The sequence below is a fragment of the Pan paniscus genome, chromosome 6 (assembly GCF_029289425.2).
Source record: "Pan paniscus chromosome 6, NHGRI_mPanPan1-v2.0_pri, whole genome shotgun sequence".
In the NCBI taxonomy this organism is placed as follows: Eukaryota; Metazoa; Chordata; class Mammalia; order Primates; family Hominidae; genus Pan; species Pan paniscus.
In genome coordinates, this window is record NC_073255.2 from 174,898,466 (window position 1) to 174,923,209 (window position 24,744).

The 24,744-nt window shown below is 39.8% G+C and overlaps 1 protein-coding gene across 3 annotated transcripts in view; it reads left to right on the forward strand.

The window, feature by feature from the left end:
- The window catches only part of AKR1D1 (aldo-keto reductase family 1 member D1), a 42,254-nt gene that overhangs the window by 9,171 nt on the left and 8,339 nt on the right, over nt 1-24,744 (forward strand). For 2 of the 3 annotated variants that reach the window (XM_014345798.5, XM_055115421.2), the window contains exons 2-7: nt 2,977-3,144; nt 6,126-6,242; nt 12,253-12,330; nt 19,656-19,778; nt 20,971-21,080; nt 21,778-21,943. In XM_014345798.5, the coding sequence (XP_014201284.1) occupies nt 2,977-3,144; nt 6,126-6,242; nt 12,253-12,330; nt 19,656-19,778; nt 20,971-21,080; nt 21,778-21,943 (762 nt within the window). The remainder of the gene's footprint in view (nt 1-2,976; nt 3,145-6,125; nt 6,243-12,252; nt 12,331-19,655; nt 19,779-20,970; nt 21,081-21,777; nt 21,944-24,744) is intronic. The other variant, XM_055115422.2, reaches the window with a different exon arrangement.

Genomic DNA, 24,744 nt, shown 5'->3' on the forward strand with positions numbered 1-24,744 from the left:
ATGGGGTTTCACCATGTTGGCCAGGCTGGTCTTGAACTCCTGACCTCAGGTGATCTGCCCCGCCTGGGCCTCCGAAAGTGCTGGGATTACAGGCGTGAGCCACCATCCCCAGCTGTACTTTCTTTATCCTAAATGCTCTCCTCTGTACTTCATTTTTTGGGTTAATCTTCAAAAATACAAGCACCTACTTTAATATGCATTTGTCTGGGGCTCCCTTCATTGTGTACTTTAGCTCTTCATTTAAATGATCAGTTCCAGCCCACAAAATCTCAGTGATGTTTCTGAGATTCTATTTACCATCTAGTATTAAGCTTCATATATTAATAATATGTAGAGGGAGGCCAAGGCAGGAGGATCACTCGAGCCCAAGAGTTTGAGACTAGCATGGGCAACATGGCAAAACCCCATCTCTACAAAAATGTATGCCAGGCATGGTGGCACAAGCCTGTAGTCCCACTTACTCAGGAGGCTGAGGTGGAAGAATCACTTGAACCTGGGAGGCCGAGGCTGCAGTGAGCCATAATCGTGCCATTGCACTCCAGCCTGGGTGACGGAGACCCTGTCTCTAATAATAATAATAATAATGATAATAATGTAGATACTTGAGAATGAAAGTAGATGTTTATTTTCTTCCCTGTAAATTTCTGGACACCACGCCTCACCTCCCCTTCCCACTGTACTTTGGTTGTCACACTTGTCATTCATAACATCTCATTTTACAGGCTTTTTCTGGCCTTTTGACTCAATTACTGTCCAAGTCCTATTAATCATGTTGTTATTTAATTAACCAAACAAATATTTCTAATGTTGCTGAAATGTGTGTCTCCTTTTCCCAGCTATTTGATATTTGTGACTATGAATCTTATAATATCATCTATGTAGCCAGTTTGTTCATTTTTCGTATCCTCTTATCTTCTCTATAGTGATGACTTTCAACTGTAGCAGGGGGAAAAAATACAATATATGTCCCCAAGGCTTTCTATTTCCTGCCCAGGACTATAAAATCACTAGAAATACATTTCAGATTTATTCTCTCGCTCAGCCTACAACAAATCAATAGGTGTGGACCAGAGTTCACATGTCTGATGTGATTTGTCCAGCATTTGGTTAGAACACTAAAGAAAGCACAAGTAGTTAACCAACATTTGTTGAGCAAGATCAGAACAATCACCCTTCGATATGAAGTCAGCACAAATCAGAAAATAGAATCAACCCTCTCACACACACACGCTCTAAAAGATGCTTTGAAAATTATATTTGATGAGACTAGATGTTTGTCTTCAGAGAAATCTCATTGCTGTTTCTCATTAAGAAAAAATGTAACTAAAAGAAACACATTCGTATATTTAAATGCCATCATAACTGAGGCATAGGGAATTATGTGGAATCTGAAAAATGGTGTCTTACTCTATTTTGTGCTGCTGTAACAGAATGCCTGAGACTGGATAACTGATAAAGAACAGAGGTTTATTCTCTTACAGTTCTGGAGGCCGCAAAGTCCAAGATCAAGACGCCGGCAGGTTAGGGCCCAGTCTCTCACTTCCAAGGGTGTACCTTGATTGCTGCATTCTCTGGAGAGGAGAAACACTATTACTCACATGACAGAAGAGGGAGAACCCACTCTCACAAGCCCTTTTTATGGTGACATTAATCCTAAACACCTCCCATTAGGCCCTACCTCCCAACACTGTTTGTCAAATTGGAGATTAAGTTTCAACATGAGTTTTGGAGGGGACAAAAATAATCAAACCATAGCAAATGAAAAATCAGTGTTCAGGGAACAGGATATGCTCATTCTTATGTTTAACGTGAGTTAATAAAATGAACAAACATGTAGCTACCAAATGTTATTAAAATATATCCTAAAACATAAAATGTTCCTCAACAATATTTTTTCCTCAGTTTCATTGAGATATAACTGACATATAATAAACTGTCCATATTTAAAGTATACAATTTGAAGAGTTTGACATATATACATCTGTGAGGCCATCACCACAATCAAAATAATGAACGTATCTATCAACTCTATAAGCTTCCTCATGCCACTTTGTAATCCCTCCTTCCACCCATACTTCCCCCCATTCCTGACCCCAGGCAATCACTGATCTATGTCTGTCACCACAGACTATGATTCCATTTATATAAAATGCTAGAAGAGAAAAACTAAAGTATTTATTCTTTTTGGTCCGGCTTCTTTCACTCAGTATAATTATTTTGAGATTCATCCATACTATGTGTTGTCATCAATGCTACATTTCTTTCTTTTTTTTTTTTTTTTTTTGAGACAGGGTCTGTCTATGTTGCCCAGGCTGGAATACAGTGGCATGATCATGACTCACTGCAGCCTTGAACTCCCAGGCTCAAGCAATCCCCCTACCTTACCCTCCCAAGTAACTGGGACCACAGGCGCATGCCACCACATCCAGCTAATTACTTTACTTTTTGTACACATGGGGTCTCCCTATGTTGCCCAGGCTGGTCTCAAACTCCTGGCCTCAAGCAATCCTCCTGCCTCAGCCTCCCAAAGTCCCGGGATTACAGGTGTGAGCCACCGCACCAGGCCCACTTCATTCCTTTTTATTACTGAGGAGTATTCCATTCTGTGGATACATCTCAATTTGTTTACCCAACCTTTTGATTTATAATTTAGCCTTCTTCAATCAGCTTGTGCCTTCCTATAAAAAGGCTTCCATGAATTCTCTTGTCACAGGAAATATTGATCAAATCACATTTTTGATGCCACGAAGCTGAGGGCAGACCTGGGACAGATGGTGTCTCCCACTGAGGGAGGGGAGGCCCCTGGGAGGTCAGTTTCTCCTGCTGCTGAACACCATCTTCCAATCACAACAGCAAGGAATTGGGAATGTGTCATTTTAGCTGTAAAGGAATGTACATGCAAAATGTCCTGATTAATGATGATTAAAGGAAAGACCATTTCTCTTTTCCCCAAACCCAACCTCTTTGTCACTTCAGACCCCTAAGGGAGCCTGTGCAACATCGGTGAAGGTTGCTATTGACACAGGGTACCGACATATTGATGGGGCCTACATCTACCAAAATGAACATGAAGTTGGGGAGGCCATCAGGGAGAAGATAGCAGAAGGAAAGGTGCGGAGGGAAGATATCTTCTACTGTGGAAAGGTGAGATCTTGCCTTCAGCCTCCATTGGGGACAGTGAGAAGGTTTCAGGTGAACATTTTATTATTCATCTTCCGTGTGTGTGTCTGTAATTGCACTCATGAGTAGGCAGTACTTAATAACAGTCTGGGTTTGTTTGTTTCTTTGTTTGTTTGAAAGATAAGTGTTTAAATGGGACCAAAATCATGCAAAATAGGATTTTCAACATTCTTGTATCATATTAACGAATTATTTATTAGTTTGGGAGAAGTAAGCAGAGTAGCATTTGGGGGAGAGAAAGAGGGTTTTAAAAAAGTATTTGGCTGGGTGCGGTGTCTCACGCCTCTAATCCGCACTTTGGGAGGCCGAGGCAGGTGTTTTTCTTGAGCTCAGGAGTTCAAGACCAACCTGGGTAACATGGCAAAACCTTGTCTCTACAAAAAAAAAATACAAAAATTAGCCAGGCATGGTAGCTTGCACCTGTAGTCCCAGCTACTTGGGAGGCTGAGGCAGGAGGATGGCTTGAGCCAGGGAGGTTGAAGCTGCAATGAGTCATGTTCATATCACTGCACTCCAACCTGAGTGACAGAGAGAGACCCTCTCTCAAAAAAAAAAAAAGCATTTGAGCAAATGTAATTAACTCAGACATGGTATTCAGATTTTGTTTAATAAAAGCAAACAAACGTAAATTAAAAAAAAAAAAACAAAAACAAGCTCATAAGGTCACCAATCCAAAAGCCAGCTATGTGGGCTTCCTGGGCAGGCACATTATGCAAGCCTTTTGCTTAATGACTCATATTATAGGAGTCATTTCTTCCTATGATAGAGGCTAAAGTTAGCATACAAGGAAAAGGTGGTCAAAACATGCTTTAAATTGTCCTTTAACTTTAATCCTTTAAATTGTCCAAAAAGTACAGTTGTGAATAGAAAGCAATATTTATACGTATACAATGTCAATATGGGCTGTATGTAATAAAGCATACTTGGGCGAAATATTGGTGTTTACTTATGTAAACAGAAACAGTGTGTGCAGCTGAGTTCATGTAATGTGCCATTGCTATTGCCTCATCAGGACTGTCTTCACTGCAGCTCAGCAGCACCTGAGAGGCAATGTGGGGGTGATTAAGAGCCTAGACTGGTGCAAGGTTGCCCAGATCTGTCACTATTGGCTGAGTTGCCTAGCATTTCTGGACCCAGTTTTTTTTCTCTGTAAAATGGGGATAATAATGTCAACTATTTCATAAAGTTGTTATGAGTTCACATTTACAAAGCACTCACACCGAACCTGGCACAAAGCTAATACTATGTATGTTTGTTGAATAAAAGTAAATTAAAATATCATCAGCCTATGCCCAGGAATGAAAAATAAAGTAAAATAAATATCAAACAGAATTTCCATTTAGATGGGATTGCAATAGGAACACCAAAGGGACCCAGAGTAGCAATCAAAACACACGTAACACATTTTTCCACTACTCTCTTCATGTTAAATTTTCTCTGTGTTTTTAAGGCAAGAAAAAAATCATTGTCCAACAGAGGAAAAAATCAGATTTTACCAATTTTGCTTGCCCTTTCTTGTGACCAAAAAAAGTATGATTCAGGCCGGGTGCAGTGGCTCAAGCCTGTAATCCCAGCACTTTGGAAGGCAGAGGAGGAAGGATCACTTGAGGTCAGAAGTTCGAGACCAGACTGGCCAACATGGTGAAACCCCATCTCTACTAAAAATACAAAAATTAGCCAGGCGTGGTAGCAGGTGCCTGTAATCCCAGCTACTTGGGAGGCTGAGGCAGCAGAATCGCTTGAACCCGGGAGGCAGAGGTTGCAGTAAGCCAAGATCAAGCCACTGCGCTCCAGCCTCAGCAACACAGCAAGACCCCGTCTCAAAAAAAAAAAAAGAAAAAAGTATGATTCTAAACTTACATCCCCCCAAAAAATCTGTGAGCAAAACTGATATTCCAAAAGATGTACTAATTTGTCCTGTGGGTATAAGCAACCTTGGCACCGTATGTCTCAGACACCTAAGGGTACACATGCTCCAGTAGGATCAACCAAACCTTGATCCTTCATTATGTAATGCCTTAGCGAAAGAGTAATTTAATTGCTCTGGGGTCTAAGTAGGGCCAAACAAGAACAAAAGATCAGTGAAAGCAAATCTAAATCTATGCACTAATTTAAAATTTCACCAGGCTTTCACACCACTTGTCACAATGTGAAGGACCCAGTGAAACCACACGCATAACCATATTCCTTGCTCATTTTATCAGAGTGGCATGACAATAAAGTATCAGGCTAGGTCAGGACATCTAGAATATTGTGTAACCCTAGTTATACAATGAGGAAAAATGCAAGCACTAAGCGTCAGGAAATTCACCCGGAAATGGGGAAGACTGCCATCAAATTAGGTACTCTGTGGTCAAGGAGGATCTGTAAGTCTCTTGTGGTAGATTTGCATAAAATTATGTCTGGAGATGTGAGGGTGATCTGGCTGTAACATATGTTACCCCATTAGTCACCAGGGCTAATTCAGCTGATTTGGCCGTCTAGGCAATTGTACCTCTTGAAGCTGCACTCTCAGTGGAAGAGGACAGCTTTCCCTGATGAAGGAGGAGGGTTTTTAGGTCAAGTGTATGTGAGTAGCTGCACTCCCCTACTAGAACCTCCAAACAAGCTCTCAAGCTAGGCTCTGAGTGTCAAGAGTTTTATCAGCTCATCCTATACTCAGATGACACTGCATCATAAACATATTTTTGTGAAATGAAATGTGTGAATAAAATGTGTACAAGGGGCTAGGCACGGTGGCTGATGCTTATAATCCCAGCACTTTGGGAGGCTGAAGTGGGCAGATCGCTTGAGCCCAGGAGTTAAAGACCAGCCTGGGCAACACAGCGAGACCCCCCATCTCAAAAAAAAAAAAATGTCTACGAGTGTTTTACAAAGAAAAAGGGGCTGCCTTATCGTAAAAAGCGTGTAGACATTAGTTAATTATCCCTCTTTGATTCTTTCAGCTATGGGCTACAAATCATGTCCCAGAGATGGTCCGCCCAACCCTGGAGAGGACACTCAGGGTCCTCCAGCTAGATTATGTGGATCTTTATATCATTGAAGTACCCATGGCCTTTAAGGTGAGTTCAGATGCCCAAAGGTCAGGTCTCTGCACCCTGGCAACCATGAGCCAATAGCTATGTGCATGAAGCTCTGCACCATGAGCCAATAGCTATGTGCATGAAGCTCTGCACCATGAGCCAATAGCTATGTGCATGAAGCTCTGCACCATGAGCCAATAGCTATGTGCATGAAGCTCTGCACCATGAGCCAATAGCTATGTGCATGAAGCTAGCGTATTACTTAGCACCACAGAATATTGTGGTGTTTTGTTACCACAGATCAGAGAGTACTGACCTAGTCTGACAAATACCTGAGAAGATTATGTTAGCAGACTCAGGCTTGGTTTCCAAGTTTCTTGATTTTTTAATTCAATGCAATTTCTATTATACCATGTTTTTACAACTATAGTTTAAGCTCTCTGCATCAAACCAACATGTAGTCCCCTAACTGTAGCCCAGCACTGAGACGCACACCCTTCTTCCCACTCACACAGTCACAATCTCCGCCCTCATCCTCACTTTGTTAATGCTGACTCTTGTTCAAATGTCAGATTTCTAACCTAAGTCTTAAAAATTTGGAAAGACCCAGTGTACAATTATGTGTTGCTTAGCAATGGGATACATTCTGAGAAATGTGTCATGAGGTGACTTTGTTGTTCTGCAAACATCATATAGAGTATACTTACACAAACCGAGGTGGTAAGGTTTTATTTACCAGGTAGACTGCATTACTTTTGTAATAACATGAATAAAACGCAAACACGTTGTGCCTAAATGGTATAGCCTATTACAGACTTAGGCTAGATAGCCCAGCCGATTGCTCCTAGGCTATAAACCTGCACAGCATGTTACTATTCTGAATACTGTAGACAATGGTAACACAATGGTAAATATTTGTGTATATAAACATAACGTAGAAAAGGTACAGTAAAAATATGGCATAAAAGATAAGATACACCTATACCTGGCACTTACCATGAATGGAGCTTGCAGGATAAAAATTGGATGAGTCACAGAGTAAGTGGTGAGTGAATGTGAAGGCCTAGGTCATTACTGTACATGACTGGAGACTTTATAAACACTGCACACTTAGGGTACACAATGAATCACATAATATTTTTTCTTCAATAATAAATTAACAGTAGCTTATTGTAACTGTTTTCAGCTTATAAATGTTTTAATTTTTTAACTTTTTGATTCTTTGTAATAATACTTAGTAGTAACACTAATACTAATTACTTTTTTTTTTTTTTTTGAGACAGAGTCTCGCTCTGTTGCCAGGCTGAAGTGCAGTGGTGCCATCTCGGCTCACTGCAACCTCCGCCTCCCGGGTCCAAGCGATTCTCCTGCCTCAGCCTCCCAAGTAGCCGGGACTACAGGCAAGCACCATCACACCCGGCTAAGTTTTGTATTTTTAGTAGAGACAGGGTTTCACCATGTTGGCCAGGATGGTCTCAATCTCCTGACCTCATGATCCACCCACCTCGGCCTCCCAAAGTGTTGGGATTAATTACTTTTTTAATAACATGAATAAAACACAAACATGTTGTACAGCTGTATAAAAATATTCTTTCTTTGTATTCTTATTGTATAAGCTCTTGTCTATTAAATTTTTTTTTTAATTTTTTGTTAAAAACTAAGACATAAGCACACACATTAGTCTAGGCCTACACAGGGTCAGCATCATCAATATCAGTGTCTTCCACGTCCACATCTCATCCCACTGGAGGTTATTCCGGAGCAATAACATGCATGGAGCTGCCATCTCCTGTGACAACAGTGTCTTCTTCCGGAATCCCTCCTGAAAGACCTGCCTGGGGTTTTTTTACAGTTAACATTTTTTAAAAGTAGAAGGAGAACATTCTAAAATTATGATAAAGTGTAGTAGAACAAATATATAAGTTGTATCCATAGTAAAAATAGAAATTGTTTACTATCATTATCAAGTATTATATACTATAAATGATTATGTGTGTTCTACTTTTATATACCTGGCAGCACAGTTGGTTTGTTTACACCAGCAACACCACAAACATGATGTCACTAGGTGATAGGAATTTTAAACTCTATTATAATCTTATGGGCCACCATCATACATGCAGTCCACCATTGACCAAAATGTCATTATGCAGCACATGACTCTATTTAAAAGTGAGAAAATAAAATTTACTTCTCTGTGACTAAATAATGACATTTACATCTTTTTGGACGTGATAGATAATTTCTATTCTTATTTTTGATGGGTTCAAAGGCACAAAAGGTAAAATTTTAACAGTGAGAAATGACACAATATAGTGACATTACCTTCCAACTGAACCTATAATTGGGAAATCAATATTTGAAGCTTAAGTACGACGTGTTTTTTGGTGTTTGTTTGTTTGTTTGCTTAAGGTAGGGTCACCCGGGGACAGTGGCTCACACATGTAGTCCCAGTACTTTGGGAGGCTAAGGCTGGCAGATCACTTGAGTCCAGGAGTTTGAGACAAGCTTGGGCAACATGGCAAAACCCCATCTCTACAAAAAATACAAAAATTAGCCAGGCTTGGTGGCATGTGCCTGTGGTCTCAGCTACTTGGGAGACTAAGGTGGGAGGATCACTTGAGCTGGGGAGGTGGAGGGTGCAGTGAGCCAAGATTGCGCCACTGCACTCCAGCCTGGGTGACAGAGCAAGGCCCTGTCTTGGAAAAAAAAAAGAAAAAAGGAGGGGGGGGGGGTCTTGCTCTGTCACCCAGGCTGGACTGCAGTGGTGTGTGGCTCACTGTAGCCTTGAGCTCCTAGGCTCAAGCAATCCTCCTGCCTCAGCCTCCCAAGTAGCTGAGACTACAGGTGTGTGCCACCACACTCACCTAATTTTTCAATTTTTCTTTTGTAGAGACAGGGTCTCGCTATGTTGACCATGCTGGTCTGGAACTCCTGGCCTCAAGCCATTCTCCCACTTCAGCCTCCCAAAGTGCTGGGATTACAGGCATGAGCCACCATAACTGACTTCACATGCTTTTTGAATCTTAAGTTTTTTTAAACAAAAAACCTTTTTTGCTAAAATATTTTTAGCACTTTATTATTTTTTAAGTGTCAAGCAGACAGAATTTTAGGCAACAAAATATTAAAAATTATGTCATGTTTAAAAGATAAATGAACAAGAATGAGAGTCAATAGCATAGATTTTTAGAGGGTTGGGTTATTCTTCCAATAATACCTGACTGTGAGGAAGAGGAATGAAGGAAAGAGACAAAGAGGCTTATCAGGATGAAAGGATGAGTAAAATAGGCACAATGGAAGGTCAAGGGAAACACCTAGAGGTATCTAATGTGGGTTCAGGATTGATAACCACCTGATTAGAATCTGGGAAAGTAAAAATCACGTAACAGAATTCATGATGGAGGCATAAGGCCATTCAGAAGGTAAGTAAAATTAGGAAACACAAGGCAAGAAATATGGAGCAGAAATGTGGGTCATAAGTGTTGAGAAAGTCAAAGTGCTTAGAAATCAGAGACAGAATGGATAATTAACATGAGTAATAATGTGGCATCAAGGAGAAAAGGGACTGTTCCCTGCTCCCAGGGAGATGGGAGGAACTTGAGAAGACATTGTCTTTCCCTAAAGCAGACAATGGGGAAAATGTTTTCCCTAAAGGAAAACTGAGTTTCACAAAGGTGAAATGCTAGAGGAAAAAATTTAAATTTTTGTTTTGTTTTGTTTTGTTTTGAGATGGAGTCTTGCTCTTGTTGCCCAGACTGGAGTGCAGTGGCATGATCTCGGCTCACGGCAATCTCCGCCTCCTGGGTTCAAGCGATTCTCTTGCCTCAGCCTGCTGAGTAGCTGGGATTACAGGCGCCCGCCATCACGCCCGGCTAATTTTTGTATTTTTAGTAGAGACAGGGTTTTGCCATGTTGGCCAGGCTGGTCTCGAACTCCTGACCTCAGCTGATCAGCCCGCCTTGGCCTCCCAAAATACTGGGATTATAGGTGTGAGCCACTGCGCCTGGCCAAATTAGGAACAAATTTAAGAGCATAATGGATTTTGTCCAATTGCTTGATTCCCTTCTCAGTCTGTTTTGTGCTGCTATAAAAGCATGCCTGAGGCCTGGTGCAGTGGCTCACACCCGTATTCCCAGCAATTTGGGAGGCCGAGGCAGGTGGATCACTTGAGCCTAGGAGTTCAAGACCAGCCTGGACAGCATGGTGAAACCCGGTCTCTACAAAAAAATATACAAAAAAATTAGCTAGGCGTGGTGGTGCACACCTGTAGTCCCAGCTGCTCAGGAGGTTGAGATGGGAGGATCACCTGAGCCTGGGGACATCGAGGCTACAGTGAGCCATAATCATGCCACCGCACTCCAGCCTGGACAGCAGAGTAAGACCTTGTCTCAAAAACAAACAAACAAAAAACAACAACAGAAAAAGAATGCTATCATTCAGAAACATTTCCTTTAAAAGAAAAAAAAAGAAGGCCTGACACTGGGTAACAGATAATAAACAGAAATGTATTGGCTCAGAGTTCTAGAAGCTGGAGAGTTCAAGACCAAAGTACCAGCACCTCACTAGAGCCTTCTTGCTATGTCATCACATGCTGGAACGAGGAAGGGCAAAGAGCACAAGAAAGCACCCCTCCTCGTCTGAGCCCTTTTTACAATGGCATTAATCCACGACTGAACAACTCCCATTAGGCCCCAACTCCCAACACAGTTGCACTGGGGATTAAGTTTCCAACACATGAATTAGGGGGGACACATTTAAACCACAGCAATTCCCAATAAGAAAATCCCTGTTGCCAAAGTCAACAAAGACTTTCATCCTGCCAAATTCAATAGACATTTTGTCCTCCTATTATTTGATCTCTTTCAATACAGTTGACTACCACCTTCTTCTGTAAACATTTCCTTCTCATGGTGTTCGTGACATCTCATGACCCTCTCATGGTCTTTGGCAGCTTCTTCTCTGCCAGCTTCCAAATGTTGTTATGCCCAGTCCTCTACCCTCAATATTCTTGTCTTACTAGCTACACTCTCTCTATAGGTGACTTAATCCAATCATGTGGATTTAATACCATTTTACATGCTAATGACTCCAAATTTTATCTGTAGCCATGACCTCTCTCTGAGCTCTTGACTTCTCTGTTCAACTGCCTCCCTCAATATCCACTTGAATGTCTAGTGACCATTTCAAAGTCAAAATATCCAAAATGATATTCTGGATTCCTAGCCCCAACCTCAAGAAATGATTACCACCAACCACCCAAGGCATCTGGGATCATCTTTGATTTCTCCCTCTCCCTCATTCCCACCACCCCACCTCATTTCCAAGCCAACATTAAAGCATGCTGGCTCTACTACTCATTCATGTGCTAATCTGTTCCCTTCTTTGCCTCTCTACTGCAGTTGCCCCAGTCCCAGGCACCATCAGCTCTCCCCTATTGCATACAGCCCGTTAGGTTGATTTCCCCAGAAGCAGACCCTGAGATGAAGAGAATGCATACAAGAGTGATTTATTTCGAAGTACTGTTAAGGGAGTGGGGAAATGTGGCTGAAAAATAAGAGGTTAAGCAGATGTGAGGTAGAAAGCAGAGTCCTACAGAGAGCAACTTAGGCTAAATGTCACAGAAAGCTCTGGAGACAAAGTTGTTCACATCTCAGAATTACACAGTCACAGGGCAAAGAAACAAATATTGATGCTTGTAACTTTAGTTCAAAGGCTGTCCCAGCAGGGGGAGCAGGGTGTAAATTCCTGGGCACATCTAATTGAGTAGATACACAAGTCCCAGTAGCCTGAGGTCTGTCCTCTAACAGATGCAGGTGTCAGCTGTACAGAGTGACAGGACAGTGCACACAAGACAGGTACTGGCATCCCAGGGAGCATGGGCAGGTGTCTTAATCCAGCTGGGCCGCTATGACAAAATACTTTAGACTGGGTGATTTAGAAACAATAGACATTGATTGCTCACAATTATGAAGACTGGGAAGTCTAAATTCTATTATTTTAATTCCCAGATATAAATAAAATGAATTACATTTATTCTTTTTTTTTTCAGCCAGGAGATGAAATATACCCTAGAGATGAGAATGGCAAATGGTTATATCACAAGTCAAATCTGTGTGCCACTTGGGAGGTAAGTTCAAATGTGCTTCTTATTTTAAAAGACAATATTTTTAAACCTGTGATCTGATTATTCCTGTCATATTTATGGAGAGAGATGCACCCTTTACTTTCAATGAAAAGTAACAGTCAGAACAGGCATTCCTAACCATAAGTACAGGTATATGAAATCTCCACTTCTGGGTACTAAATAATTCTTACTTTTGTTTTGCTGGAATGCCAAAGAAAAGAGAGAGGGGTGGAAGGAAAAACAGTGTAAACAAAATATGTTCTAATATAAAAGTAATTAGAATATATGAATAAGATAAATTCACAAATTAAAAAATATATATCAAGTTGTTAATATGATGCCTACAAGAAACAAACTTAAAATGATACATTAAAAAAAACTGAAAAACAGGCCAGTCGCAGTGGCTCACACTTGTAATCCCAGCACTTTGGAAGGCCAAGGTGGGCGGATCATCTGAGGTCAGGAGTTCGAAACCAGCCTGGCCAATGTGGTGAAACTCTGTCTCTACTAAAAATACAAAAATTAGCCAGGCATGGTGGTGGGCGCCTATAATCCCGGCTACTCAGGAGGCTGAGGCAGGAGAATTGCTTGAACCTGGGAGGCAGAGGTTGCAGTGAGCCGAGATCATGCCACTGCACTCCAGCCCGGGCGACAGAGCAAGATGCCGTCTCAAAAACAGCAACAACAACAAAAACCTGAAAAGCAATTCTGTTTTTTATTTCTGGGAAAGCTGCTGGCTCTTTTCCCAAGATCACAAGAGTAGACAACTATAGGAAAATAATAAATAAACCCTTATGGATTCATGGTGGGGAGGGATATTTTGAACTTGTTTGCTTAGAGGTGGTGTGGCAGCTCCAACCTAGAGTAGAAGTCAACCCAACAAGCAGGAAGAAGATAATACAGGAGAGGAACGGTTGGTCCTTTTGCACTTCCTTCACCCCTGCCATAGCCTGGGAACAAATATGGCCGCACAGGTGGAAACTCAGGACTCAGTTGTAGAGCAGCCTTGAGATTCTGAACTTGTGAAAAACTGAGGAAAAACATAAGTTACCCACTGACCTCTGGCAGTTTTTTTTTCCCACCGATGTGATTCCAAACTCCGAAAGTTTGGAAATTACACTCTGGTAAGTACCTCTTTGTATATACTTGCCTGTGAGGCAACAGCTGAAGGTCTGAGCTGTGGAGTTGTTTAGAGGGGCGAGGAGGAATGATTTATTTCCCAGTGCCCGGGGCTCTGTCCAAAAGAACACACAGTCACTCCCGACCTCATTGGAGGGAGTCAGGTTTGGACAGTTGGACATTTTGAACATTCTCTTCTAAGGGACTGCCTAACAGGACAGCCAGTATCCCCAGGAAAAAATGATTTCACAGCCCAAAGTAATAAGGCATTTGTTTCACAAGAAAACAATACATCTCAATTACTGATCCAATGTAAACAGAACAGAGAACCAGGAACTTCTAAATTAACCAATTAATATATTAGAGAACATAAGAAAAGATATTAGCAATATAAAACGTGAGCAAACAACATTTTAAAAAACAAGCTAAAATAAAAATTAAAAAATAAAAACACAATGCAATTGGTTTGGGATAAATAGAAGAAAATGGTCAAATTGAGATATCAGAATGAGGAAATCTCTCAATATGAAGAAGAAAAGGAAAAGAATTTTTTAAAATATGAAAGAAAAGCTAAGAAATTCAAAGAATAAAATTAGAAATTCCAATATCCACACAACTGGACTCTAAGAAAAAAGAAAGAAGAAAAAATAAAAGGAAACAAGAAGGTGGGCATAGTGGCTCATGCCTATAATCCCAATGCTTTGGGAGGCCGAGGCTGGAGGATCACTTGAGCACAGGAGTTCAAGACCATCCTGGGAAACATAGTGAGACCCCCATCTCTACAAAAAAGAAAAAAAAAAGGGGGGGTAATAGTTAAAGAAAAAAAAAAACCACGAAGATCTTAAAGGGACCATGGAGCACAAAAGAGGAAAGATGAGGAATATCATGGGTGAGGTGACCTGTAGTCCCAGCTACTTGGAATTCTGAGGTGGGAGGACCACTTGAGGCCAAGAGTTCAAGGCCACAGTGTGCTATAGTCATGCCTTTGAATAGCCACTGAACTCTAACCTGGGCAATATAGTGAGATTTCATCTCAAAAAAAAAAAAAAAAATCAAACATAAAGAGAAAATGTTAAAACTTCCAGAGCATAATAAATAATCCAATAAAGAAGGCAAAATGGAATAACAAAAATAATCAATCCAAGACAAAGCAGAAAAAAAAAGAGAAGGGGCAATAAACAGATGAGAAAAGTAGCAAATAAAGGGCAAGATGGGAGATTTAAACTCACTAATATCAATAATTGCAGTATATATAAATGGTCTAAGCACCCCAATTAAAAGGCATAGATTATCAGAATGGATATAAACCAAGTCCCACTATACATTATACACAAGAAATCCATCTTAAATAAAAAGTCACCAACAGGTTAAAAGCAAAAGTCTTTCAAAAAGCAAAAGGATAGAAAAAGATATATTAGGCTAACACTAGTAAAAATAAAGCTGCAGTCGCTATTTTAATATCAACAAATGCTTCAGAGCAATGAGTATTACATGGGATAAAGAAGATTATTATATAATGATAAAGGAGTCAATCCTAAACATCTATGCCCCTAATAACAGAGCTTCAAAATACATGAAGCATCATCTAAGAGAACCGAACAGAGAAAGAGAAAAATCCACATTTATAGTCAGAGATTCTTTTTTTTTTTTTTTTTTTCTGAGGTGGAGTCTCGCTCTGCCGCCCAGGCTGGAGTGCAGTGGCGCGATCTCAGCTCACTGCAAGCTCCACCTCCCAGGTTCACGCCATTCTCTTGCCTCAGCCTCCCGAGCAGCTGGGACTATAGGTGCCCGCCACCACTCCTGGCTAATTTTTTGTACTTTTAGTAGAGACGAGGTTTCACTGTGTTAGCCAGGATGGTCTTGATCTCCTGACCTTGTGATCCACCCTCCTCCGCCTCTCAAAGTGCTGAGATTATAGGCATGAGCCACCGCGCCCGGCCTATAGTCAGAGATTCTATTAAAATGATATCATACTAAAATGATAAGTATACAGAAAGAGCTATAGGATATAGGAGATTTAAACATTATCAACCTTCTTAACTTGACATTTATAGAACACTTCACCAAAATATAAGAGTGTTTTCTTTCTTTCCCTCCCTCCCTCCCTCCCTTCCTTCCTTCCACGAGTCTCGCTCTGTAGCCCAGGCTGGAGTGCAGTGGCGCAATCTCAGCTCACTGCAACCTCCGCCTCTCGGGTTCAATCGATTCTCCTGCCTCAGCCTCCTGAGTAGCTGGGATTAGAGGCTCACGCCACCATGCCCAGCTAATTTTTGTATTTTTAGTAGACATGGGGTTTCACCATGTTGGTCAGGCTGGTCTCGAACTCCTGACCTCGTGATCAACACGCCTTGGCCTTTCAAAGTGCTGGGATTACAGATGTGAGCCACCGCGCCCGGCAACATAGGCCATTTTTCGAGCCATAACATAAATCTCAGTAATTCTTCAAGTATTTTAATTATGCAAGGTATGCTGTCTGATCAAACAGGAGGCACACATGTAAATAACCCATAAGACCTAAAAAAATTAAAATCTTTATCTAGATGTAATTTATATATTAGCAACACACAATTGGAAATTATTTTTAAAAACAATGCTAAACATTAAATATTTAAAGATAAATCTAAAAGAATCTGTGCAAGAGCTATACAGTAAAAACAACTTATTACTGAAAGAAATAAAAGATGATCCAAAATTCAATGGAGAGATATACCATGTTCCTTGATCAGAATATCAAGATGTTAATTTTCCCCAAATTCATCTGTAGATTCAATGTAATCCCAGTCAAAATCCCAATAGAAATGGAAAACCTACTTCTAAAATTTATATGGGGCCTGGAGCAGTGGATTATGCCTATAAATCCCAGCACTTTGGGAGGCCACGGCAGGTGGATCACATGAGGCCAGGAGGTCGAGACCAGCCTGGGCAACATGGCAAAACCCTGTCTCTACTAAAAACACAAAAATGAGCCAGGCATAGTGGCGCCCATCTATAATCCCAGCTACTTGAAAGGCTGCGGCATGAGAATCACTTGAACCTGAGAGGCGGAGGTTGCAGTGAGCCGAGATCCCACCACTGCACTCCAGCCTGGGTGACAGAGTGAGATTCTGTCTCAAAAAAATAAAATAAAATTTATATGGAAGTACAAATAACCTATAATAGCCACAACAACTTTTTGAAAAAAAGCAATAGCCAAGCACAGTGGCTCATACCTATAATGCCAGCACTTTGAGAGGCTGAGTGGGGAGAATTACTTGAGCCTAGGAGTTCAAGACCAGCATGGGGAACACTGAGACCCCGTCTCTACAAAAACATCAAACAATTAGTCGTGCATGGGAGTTGCATGTGCCTGTGGTCCCAGCTACTCAGGAGGCTGAGGTAGGAGGATCACTTGACCTGGTAGGTTGAGGCTGCAGTGAGCTATACCACTGCAACCCAGCCTCAGTGACAGAGCAAGACTCCATCTCAAAAATAAAAAGCAATAAGTTTGGAGGGCTTATACTAATTTCAAGAATTATTATACAACTATTAGAATCATGACAGTGCCATATTAGCATAAAGAGGAACATATAGATCAATAAAACATAATAGAGAATGTTAAAATAGACCCATACACATATATGGTCAGTTGATTTTCAACAGAAATGCCAACGCAATTCAATGGGGAAGGGTAATCTTGTACTACAACTGGCCCATACCAGCTTGCAAGAACCCGTTGTGCAAACCTCTTCCTAACTCCACATTCAGTGATGTCGGCTTGTTAGCTTGAATAGCCCGGTGTGAATAGTCACATCACAGACATTGACAAATACTACAAACTGGGGAGCTTTTTTCTTCCTCGATAGCTGGTCGTTAAACATTTATCAGTATTCCACTGGAGGTGTTCATGATCTTGATTGTAATGATGATTTTACAGGTGTATGCATACATTAAAATTCCTCAAAATGTACACTTCAAAAATGTGTAGTTTATTGTACATCAGTTATAACTCACCAAACTAGAAGGCAAAAATAATGCATGATAAAAAGTTGCACATCTACACATGCTTAGAAATTTTGCCACATAAAGACTCACACTGGAAATCATTAGGTCCGACTGATGTACTAAGTGAAAGGAACAAAAATCTAACAGATGCTCCAAAAAAAATGCATAAAGCAAAAGTGATCAAATTAAACTTAAAGTGTGTATTATCTATAAAAATATTAAGATCAAATAATAAAAGGAAAATGAACCCATAATACGCTACAATTAAAGTTTATATATATACTATTAGCATCACAGATGTTGAGGGTAGATAAATACCGTGTGAACATGCTAAGTTATTGTCTTTATTAGAAAACTTCTTAAAAGTAATAAAGAGTTAAGAAGAAACAGGATAAGTGGGATAAATTGAAATAAATCAAGATGGTAGAAACAGTTCAAATATATGTATGGTTGCAATAAATGTAGATAAAATAAACTCACCTAGACAGAGATTGACAATTTAAAAGGAGGCACCTAAGCAAAAAGACATGTGAAAGTTAAAACTTTACAGGTAAAAAAAAACACACACTCACCAGTCAAATACCGGAAAAAGTTGGTATTACTATATTAATATCATATAACACAGACTTAAAAATTAAAAGCATTATTAGGGATAAAAAGAGTTGCGCGTAAAGCTGAAAGATTGAATTTACCAAAAAGATATACTAATTTTAAGCACATATATATCAAATAAAGTATCTTCAAAATATATAAAACAAAAAATTGACAGAATACAGGAGGACATTGGCTCACGCCTATAATCCCAGCACTTTGGGAGGCCAAGGTAGGAGGATCGCTTGAGGCCAGGAGTTTGAAATCAACCTGGGCAACATAGTGAGACCCCCCTCATCTCCAAAAAATATTTTAAAAACAAAATTTAGCCAGTGTGGTTGCACATGCTTGTAGTCCAGCTACTCAAGAGGCTAAAGAGGAAGGATCTCTTGAGCCCAGAAGTCAAGGCTGCAGTGAGCAAAGATCCCACCACAGCACTCCAGCCTGGGTGACAGAGCAAGATACTGTTTCAAAAAAAAACACAGAAGAACATTAATAAATCACCAGTATAGTAAGAGATTTTTGACATATTCCTTTCAGTTTTTGACATATTCCTTCTGTTAATTTTGACATATTAATTTCAGTTACTGAGAAGCCAAGAAGAGCTAGACCTAATTTTATATATAACATGTGTGTATGTATATTTACGTACATATATGTATGAGAGAGAGAGGAGAGACAGAGTGTTACATCCAAAAATGGGAGAAGGTATCTATTTCACATATACCAGAATGTTTATAAAAATTGCCAGCCAGGCGCAGTGGCTCATGCCTATAATCCCAGCACTTTGGGAGACTGAGGCAGGTGGATCACCTGAGGTCAGGAGTTCGAGACCAGCCTAACCAACATGGTGAAACTCCATCTCTACTAAAAATATAAAACTAGCTGGGCGTGGTGGTGCATGCCTGTAATCCCAGCTACTTGGGAGGCTTGAACCTGCGAGGCGGAGTTTGCAGTGAGCCGAGATCGCGCCATCGCACTCTAGCCTGGGCAACAAGAGCAAAACTCCATCTCGGAAAAAAAAAAAAAAGTGCCCAGGTACTATGCCACAAAGAAAGTACCCAAAAATTTCAAGAAGTAGGATCATTTTAAAAAATTGTTTTTAATTGAGATAGGGTCTCACTCTGTTGCTCAGGCTGGAGTGCAGTGACACAGTTATAACTCACTGCAGCCTCAATTTCCCCAGCTCAAGTGGATCCTCCTACTTCAGCCTCCTAAGTAACTGGGACTACAGGCATGTGCCACCATGCCTAGTTAATTCTTGATTTTTATTAGAGATGAAGGCTCACTCTGTTGCCCAGGCTGGTCTTGAACTCCTGACCTCAAGTGATCCTCCTGCCTTGGCCTGCCAAAGTGCTGGGATTACAGGTGTGAGCCATCGCGCCCTACCTGGGATCACTAAGTGTGGTAAATACCTTGAGAAAATACAAGGTGAAGATATGGCATACACATGTTTTCCAAATTCAATCATAGAATTACTGCCTTTTCCCACCATCCTTCTTTTACTTTTTTTCGCAAGATGCTTATTAACATACCCAGGAACTTTCGTTTTTAAAGAATTCACAGTCACCCTTATAAACATTCATTCTTGCTTCTTGTGAGGCTTGTTTGTTGACCCGTGGACATTTACTCTACAGGCGATGGAAGCTTGCAAAGACGCTGGCTTGGTGAAATCCCTGGGAGTGTCCAATTTTAACCGCAGGCAGCTGGAGCTCATCCTGAACAAGCCAGGACTCAAGCACAAGCCAGTCAGCAACCAGGTACAGCCTAATAGCTTCCACTAGGGTGTGGGGAGTGGGGGCAGGATTTACATGACACAAAGAAGCCTCAGCTGGGAGTCAGGAAGGCTCATGATTGCGCCACCTAAATCTCATCATGGGACCCTGTGCAAGTCTTTAGACTTCTTTCTATTGGTGTCACCTAAAAAAACGGACTTGGGGCCAGGCGCGGTGGCTCACGCCTGTAATCCCAGCACTTTGGGAGGCCGAGGCAGGCGATCACGAGGTCGGGAGTTTGAGACCAGCCTGACCAACATGGTGAAACCCCGTCTGTACTAAAAATACAAAAATTAGCTGGGCTTGGTGGCACATGCCTGTAATCCTAGCTACTCAGGGCTGAGGCAGGGGAATTGCTTAAACCCGGGAGGTGGAGGTTGCAGTGAGCCAAGATTGCGCCACTGCACTCCAGCCTGGGCGACAGAGTGCGACTTCGTCTAACAACAACAACAACAACAACAACAACAACAACAACAACAAATCTAATGAAAATCAATGAAAAAAATGAGAAAAAACACTAAGGCTCAACAGAAAAAGGAGTAAAAGGAATGAACAGAAATTCACAAAAGACAAATTGCAAGACTGGTACACATGAAAAAAAACTCACTATTAATTAGAGAAACTTAAATTGAAGTGTGATTTTTCTATTGCACATCAAATTAGCAAAGTTTTTGTCTTATTAATATTTTTAAATATAATGCCCCCATGTAGGCAAGTGATTAAATGCTAGTGAGTGCAAATTGGTTCAGCCTTACTAAAAAAATAATTTGTCAATATGTATCAAGGGCCTTAAAAAATGTTCACAGTCCTTTATTTCTGCAATCTATGCTAATAAAAAAATATCAGAATGCCCAGATCGACTGATGTGTGTTTACTACAACATTGTTCATAATGGAAAAAAATGGAAACAACATAATACAAAAAATTAAGGGGATGATTAAATAAGTTACAAGACATTCATATTATGTGAAATCTTAACAAAAGATGTTCTTGAATCCATTTTAAGGAAGCAAAATGAACAAGATATGAAGGGACAGACTAGGACACGAAATGTATACAGTATGAAGGAGATTCTATTAATAAAATGGATTTTATTGAAGAATTTTTTTTAACAGTAAAATTGCATTCAACAATGTGGCCTTGATTTTGTGCTCTGCTCTCCAATGCAACCACATAGGTTGAGTGCCATCCGTATTTCACCCAGCCAAAACTCTTGAAATTTTGCCAACAACATGACATTGTCATTACTGCATATAGCCCTTTGGGGACCAGTAGGAATCCAATCTGGTAAGTAAAACTTTAGGAAGCATTTCCTTTGGTGTAGAGTGTGAGGCTCATGTGAACTACTGTATTTGATTGGAATGCCTTTTGGTTTGCCTGTGCAACCTCTTCAAGTCATTATCTGTATATATGAATTAGAACTTTTCATACTTTCCTGACTGAGCTGTTGTAAAATTGATTACATTATAGGTATGAAATTGCCTATCAGTGCCCGATATATAGGAATGCTCAGTAAAAGTTAGTTTAATTATTATTTGACAAAGGAGTTTCTATGGCCATGTTTTGCAAATTTTGAATCTTTTGATCTCTGTATTCAATAGTGATACTTCTACTATGATGTGCTCCATAAACTTAAGTAGAAATTTTTCTACTTTAAGATGATTCCAAAAGTTGTGTCTGTATTTCTTCCACTTCAGTCTTCCTGCCTTTCCCTGTATGCCAGCTCTCTCTATAAGACTCATCAAAAAATATTATTTACCCTCTGAAGGAGGCAGCTCCATAAACTTGCCTTGCTTGATCTTCCCATACTACGAGTAACTCTCCATTCAGTGCATACTCTGCACTCAGAGAAACTGGTTACAGGTGACCTGCAGTGTCCTGGTAGGTGACTGGGTGAATGGGAAGACAGAGGAGGAGGATGGTTTATTAACCTTTGGTTCTCATCATGCAAACTAATTATGATGCATGTTTTGATATTTTTAAGGGTGAATGTTTCTTCTCCACCTTTGTTAAAGGATGCACTTCTAAACTCATTGGGGAAAAGGTACAATAAGACAGCAGCTCAAATTGTTTTGCGTTTCAACATCCAGCGAGGGGTGGTTGTCATTCCTAAAAGCTTTAATCTTGAAAGGATCAAAGAAAATTTTCAGGTAAGAGAATTGCTTTTGGAAATGTGAAAAGATGGGTATGTTTGCTATTTTTGCTTTTATAGAATGTGTTCAGCTTAATAGGAAACCTGTAACGCTCTCATATTTTATTTTATACCAGCTCCTTGACCCGTGTAGCCCATATCTAGGTTTAATTTTCATTCAATTTGAGACAATTGCTAGTACTTCAGAGATTGCTTTGCTACTTGTACACTATCCAGATCTCTTATATTTTCTCTTTCCTTATCTATTTTTTATTTTTTGTTTTAAATTTTTTGTTTGTTTGTTTAGAGACAGGGTCTTGCTATATTGCCCAGGCTAGTCTGGAACTCCTGTCTTCAAGCGATCCTTCCACCTTGACCTCCCAAAGTTCTGGGATTACAGGTGTGAGCCACTGTACCCAGCCTCTTCCCTTATCTATTGACCCTTGACACTACCTACTCACTTCTCTACCAGCACAACAGAAATTGAGTGAATAAAATTTGGAATTCATAATAGTCAACTTTCCACCTTCTTAATGGCTCTGGTAGAAGTTGAGGACAAATTTGAAAATTATTGAAGAGGACCATTTAGACTTCATGAATGCTAATTGCCTTTATTTCCCTCTATAAGTAATCTATGACTTACGTTGTAACTTCCAAGTGAAGAAAGAACTAGACAAAGGGGTAATTCATTTATTCCACTACTACTAAAGACTAAACTGCTAGGTAAACACAACCATAGAAAAGTGCCATACAAAATTAATTAATTACCCATTAGCTAATTTACATTTCAAAAGTAAATTGCCTGTTTAGCCCTACTCATAATTAAAGATAAATAAAAAGTAAGATACTAGTTGTCCCTTCATATCAGAAAATAAAATACTTGGTAATATTTGGGGAAACAGGCGCTTTGACACACTATTGTTAGAAATGTTAATTTGAGATATGGAAGAGTAGGTTAAATTATTTCATGTCCATCAAAATTCAAATGTACATGTTACATGATTTATTTATATGTGGAACCTAAAAAAGTTAATCACATAAAAGTAAGGAGTAGAATAGTGGTTACCGGAGGCTGAGATTATTGAAGGGAGGGTGCTATGAGGAGATGTTGGTCAAAAAATTTGTGATTACAGTTAGAAAGAACAAATGTCAAGAGATCTATTGTACAAAAAGGTGTCTATAGTTGATGATGATATAGTGTATTCTTGAAAAACATAAAGAGAGTGCATCTTATGTGCTCTTACCACAAAAATGATAACTGTATGAGGTAATGCATTTGTTAATTAGCTAGATTTAACCACTCCACCATTTATATGTATGTCAAAACATCATGTTGTATATAATAAAAACATACAATGTTATCTGTCAAATTAAATAAATTCAAATACACATATCCATTGACTCAGCAATCTTATCCTATAGATGTATTTGCACATATATACATGGATGCACTCACACAGACAGATGTTTATTATAGAATTCTTTGTAATTTTTTAAAAACTCAAAACTTCAACAGGATTTTATAAAACAAGCTATGACATATTTGTACACTGAAATATCATATAGCCATTTAAAAAATACAAGTATTGACATAGGAAGATATCCACAATATTAGACAATTACATCTTCAGAGCTTTTTTGCTACATGATAGAATGCAACTCAAACTTTAGCAAAAAATAAAAGATAATTTATTGGCTTGCATAACTGGAAAGTCCATGAGTAGATCAGAAATGGCTAGACACAGGTACTCAAATGATTTATAAAGAGATTTAGTCCTCTCTCTCTCTCTCTGTCTCCCTCCTTTCTCTCCACCCACATGGTGGCACAGACAATTCCTAACAGCTCCAGGATAATCAATTACTCATACTCAGTGAAGAGTGAAGACGATCAGAAACAAAGTCTTCTATCAGGGTCTCTATCAATCCCTGATTAGCTCCTGAGGGTCACCCTCATATTACTCACTGTGGCCACTGAGTAGGATACCCTGATTCGCCCCCAGGGCTATATCCCTATTCCTGTGCTGAAGAAGTTAACAGACAGCTCCACTAGAAGGGGAAAGGAAAGTTCATAAAAAGAAAAAAGGCGAAAAGATGCTCAATAGTTACATCAACTCCTGACAATAACATTTGCCAAAATGCCTCATCATAAAAAGTGGTTGACACTCTTTTCCACAATCTTAGAAAGGGATCAACTGCATGACTAATGTGTAGGTTCATTGAAGATTAAAACACATTTTGATGGACTTTTTGAGGACTGAAAATTTTGCTGTTCAAAAATTATAAGAGTGTTACAAGTGACCTTTGCGATGGGAAGCATTTGGACTTTATAGCATCTAGCAAATCGCAATTTTGTACCAGAGAAAATGCCACTCTCCTTGAAATTTTCATTGTAACTAATTATGATATATTCCATATGTTTCCATAGCCTTGATAATAAAAGAATGGAACTCAGAGGTCACATATTCCAAGAAAATATAAAACGGATACAGATTTAGAAGGAAAATGAGAATGAAAATCACAGCCAATTCTCACTCTTTAGGGAATAGACTCACCCAATAACCATGAATTTTGCTGGGTATGAAAGCAAGGAGCAACAAAATAAAAAATTATGCTCTCTTAGAATGAAGGTAAAATAAACTGTTAGAAATATTTTAAAAGAATGGCAAAGATCAATAAAGCATAAAGAATAAAGGGAAAAATAAATATTTTGATGAAAAAAGAAGAGCAAAAGAAAATAAAAATTATGTAGTAAAAAGTTAAGACTGGGCACAGTGGTTCACACCTGTAATCACAGCACTTTGGGAGGCCGAGGCAGGAAGA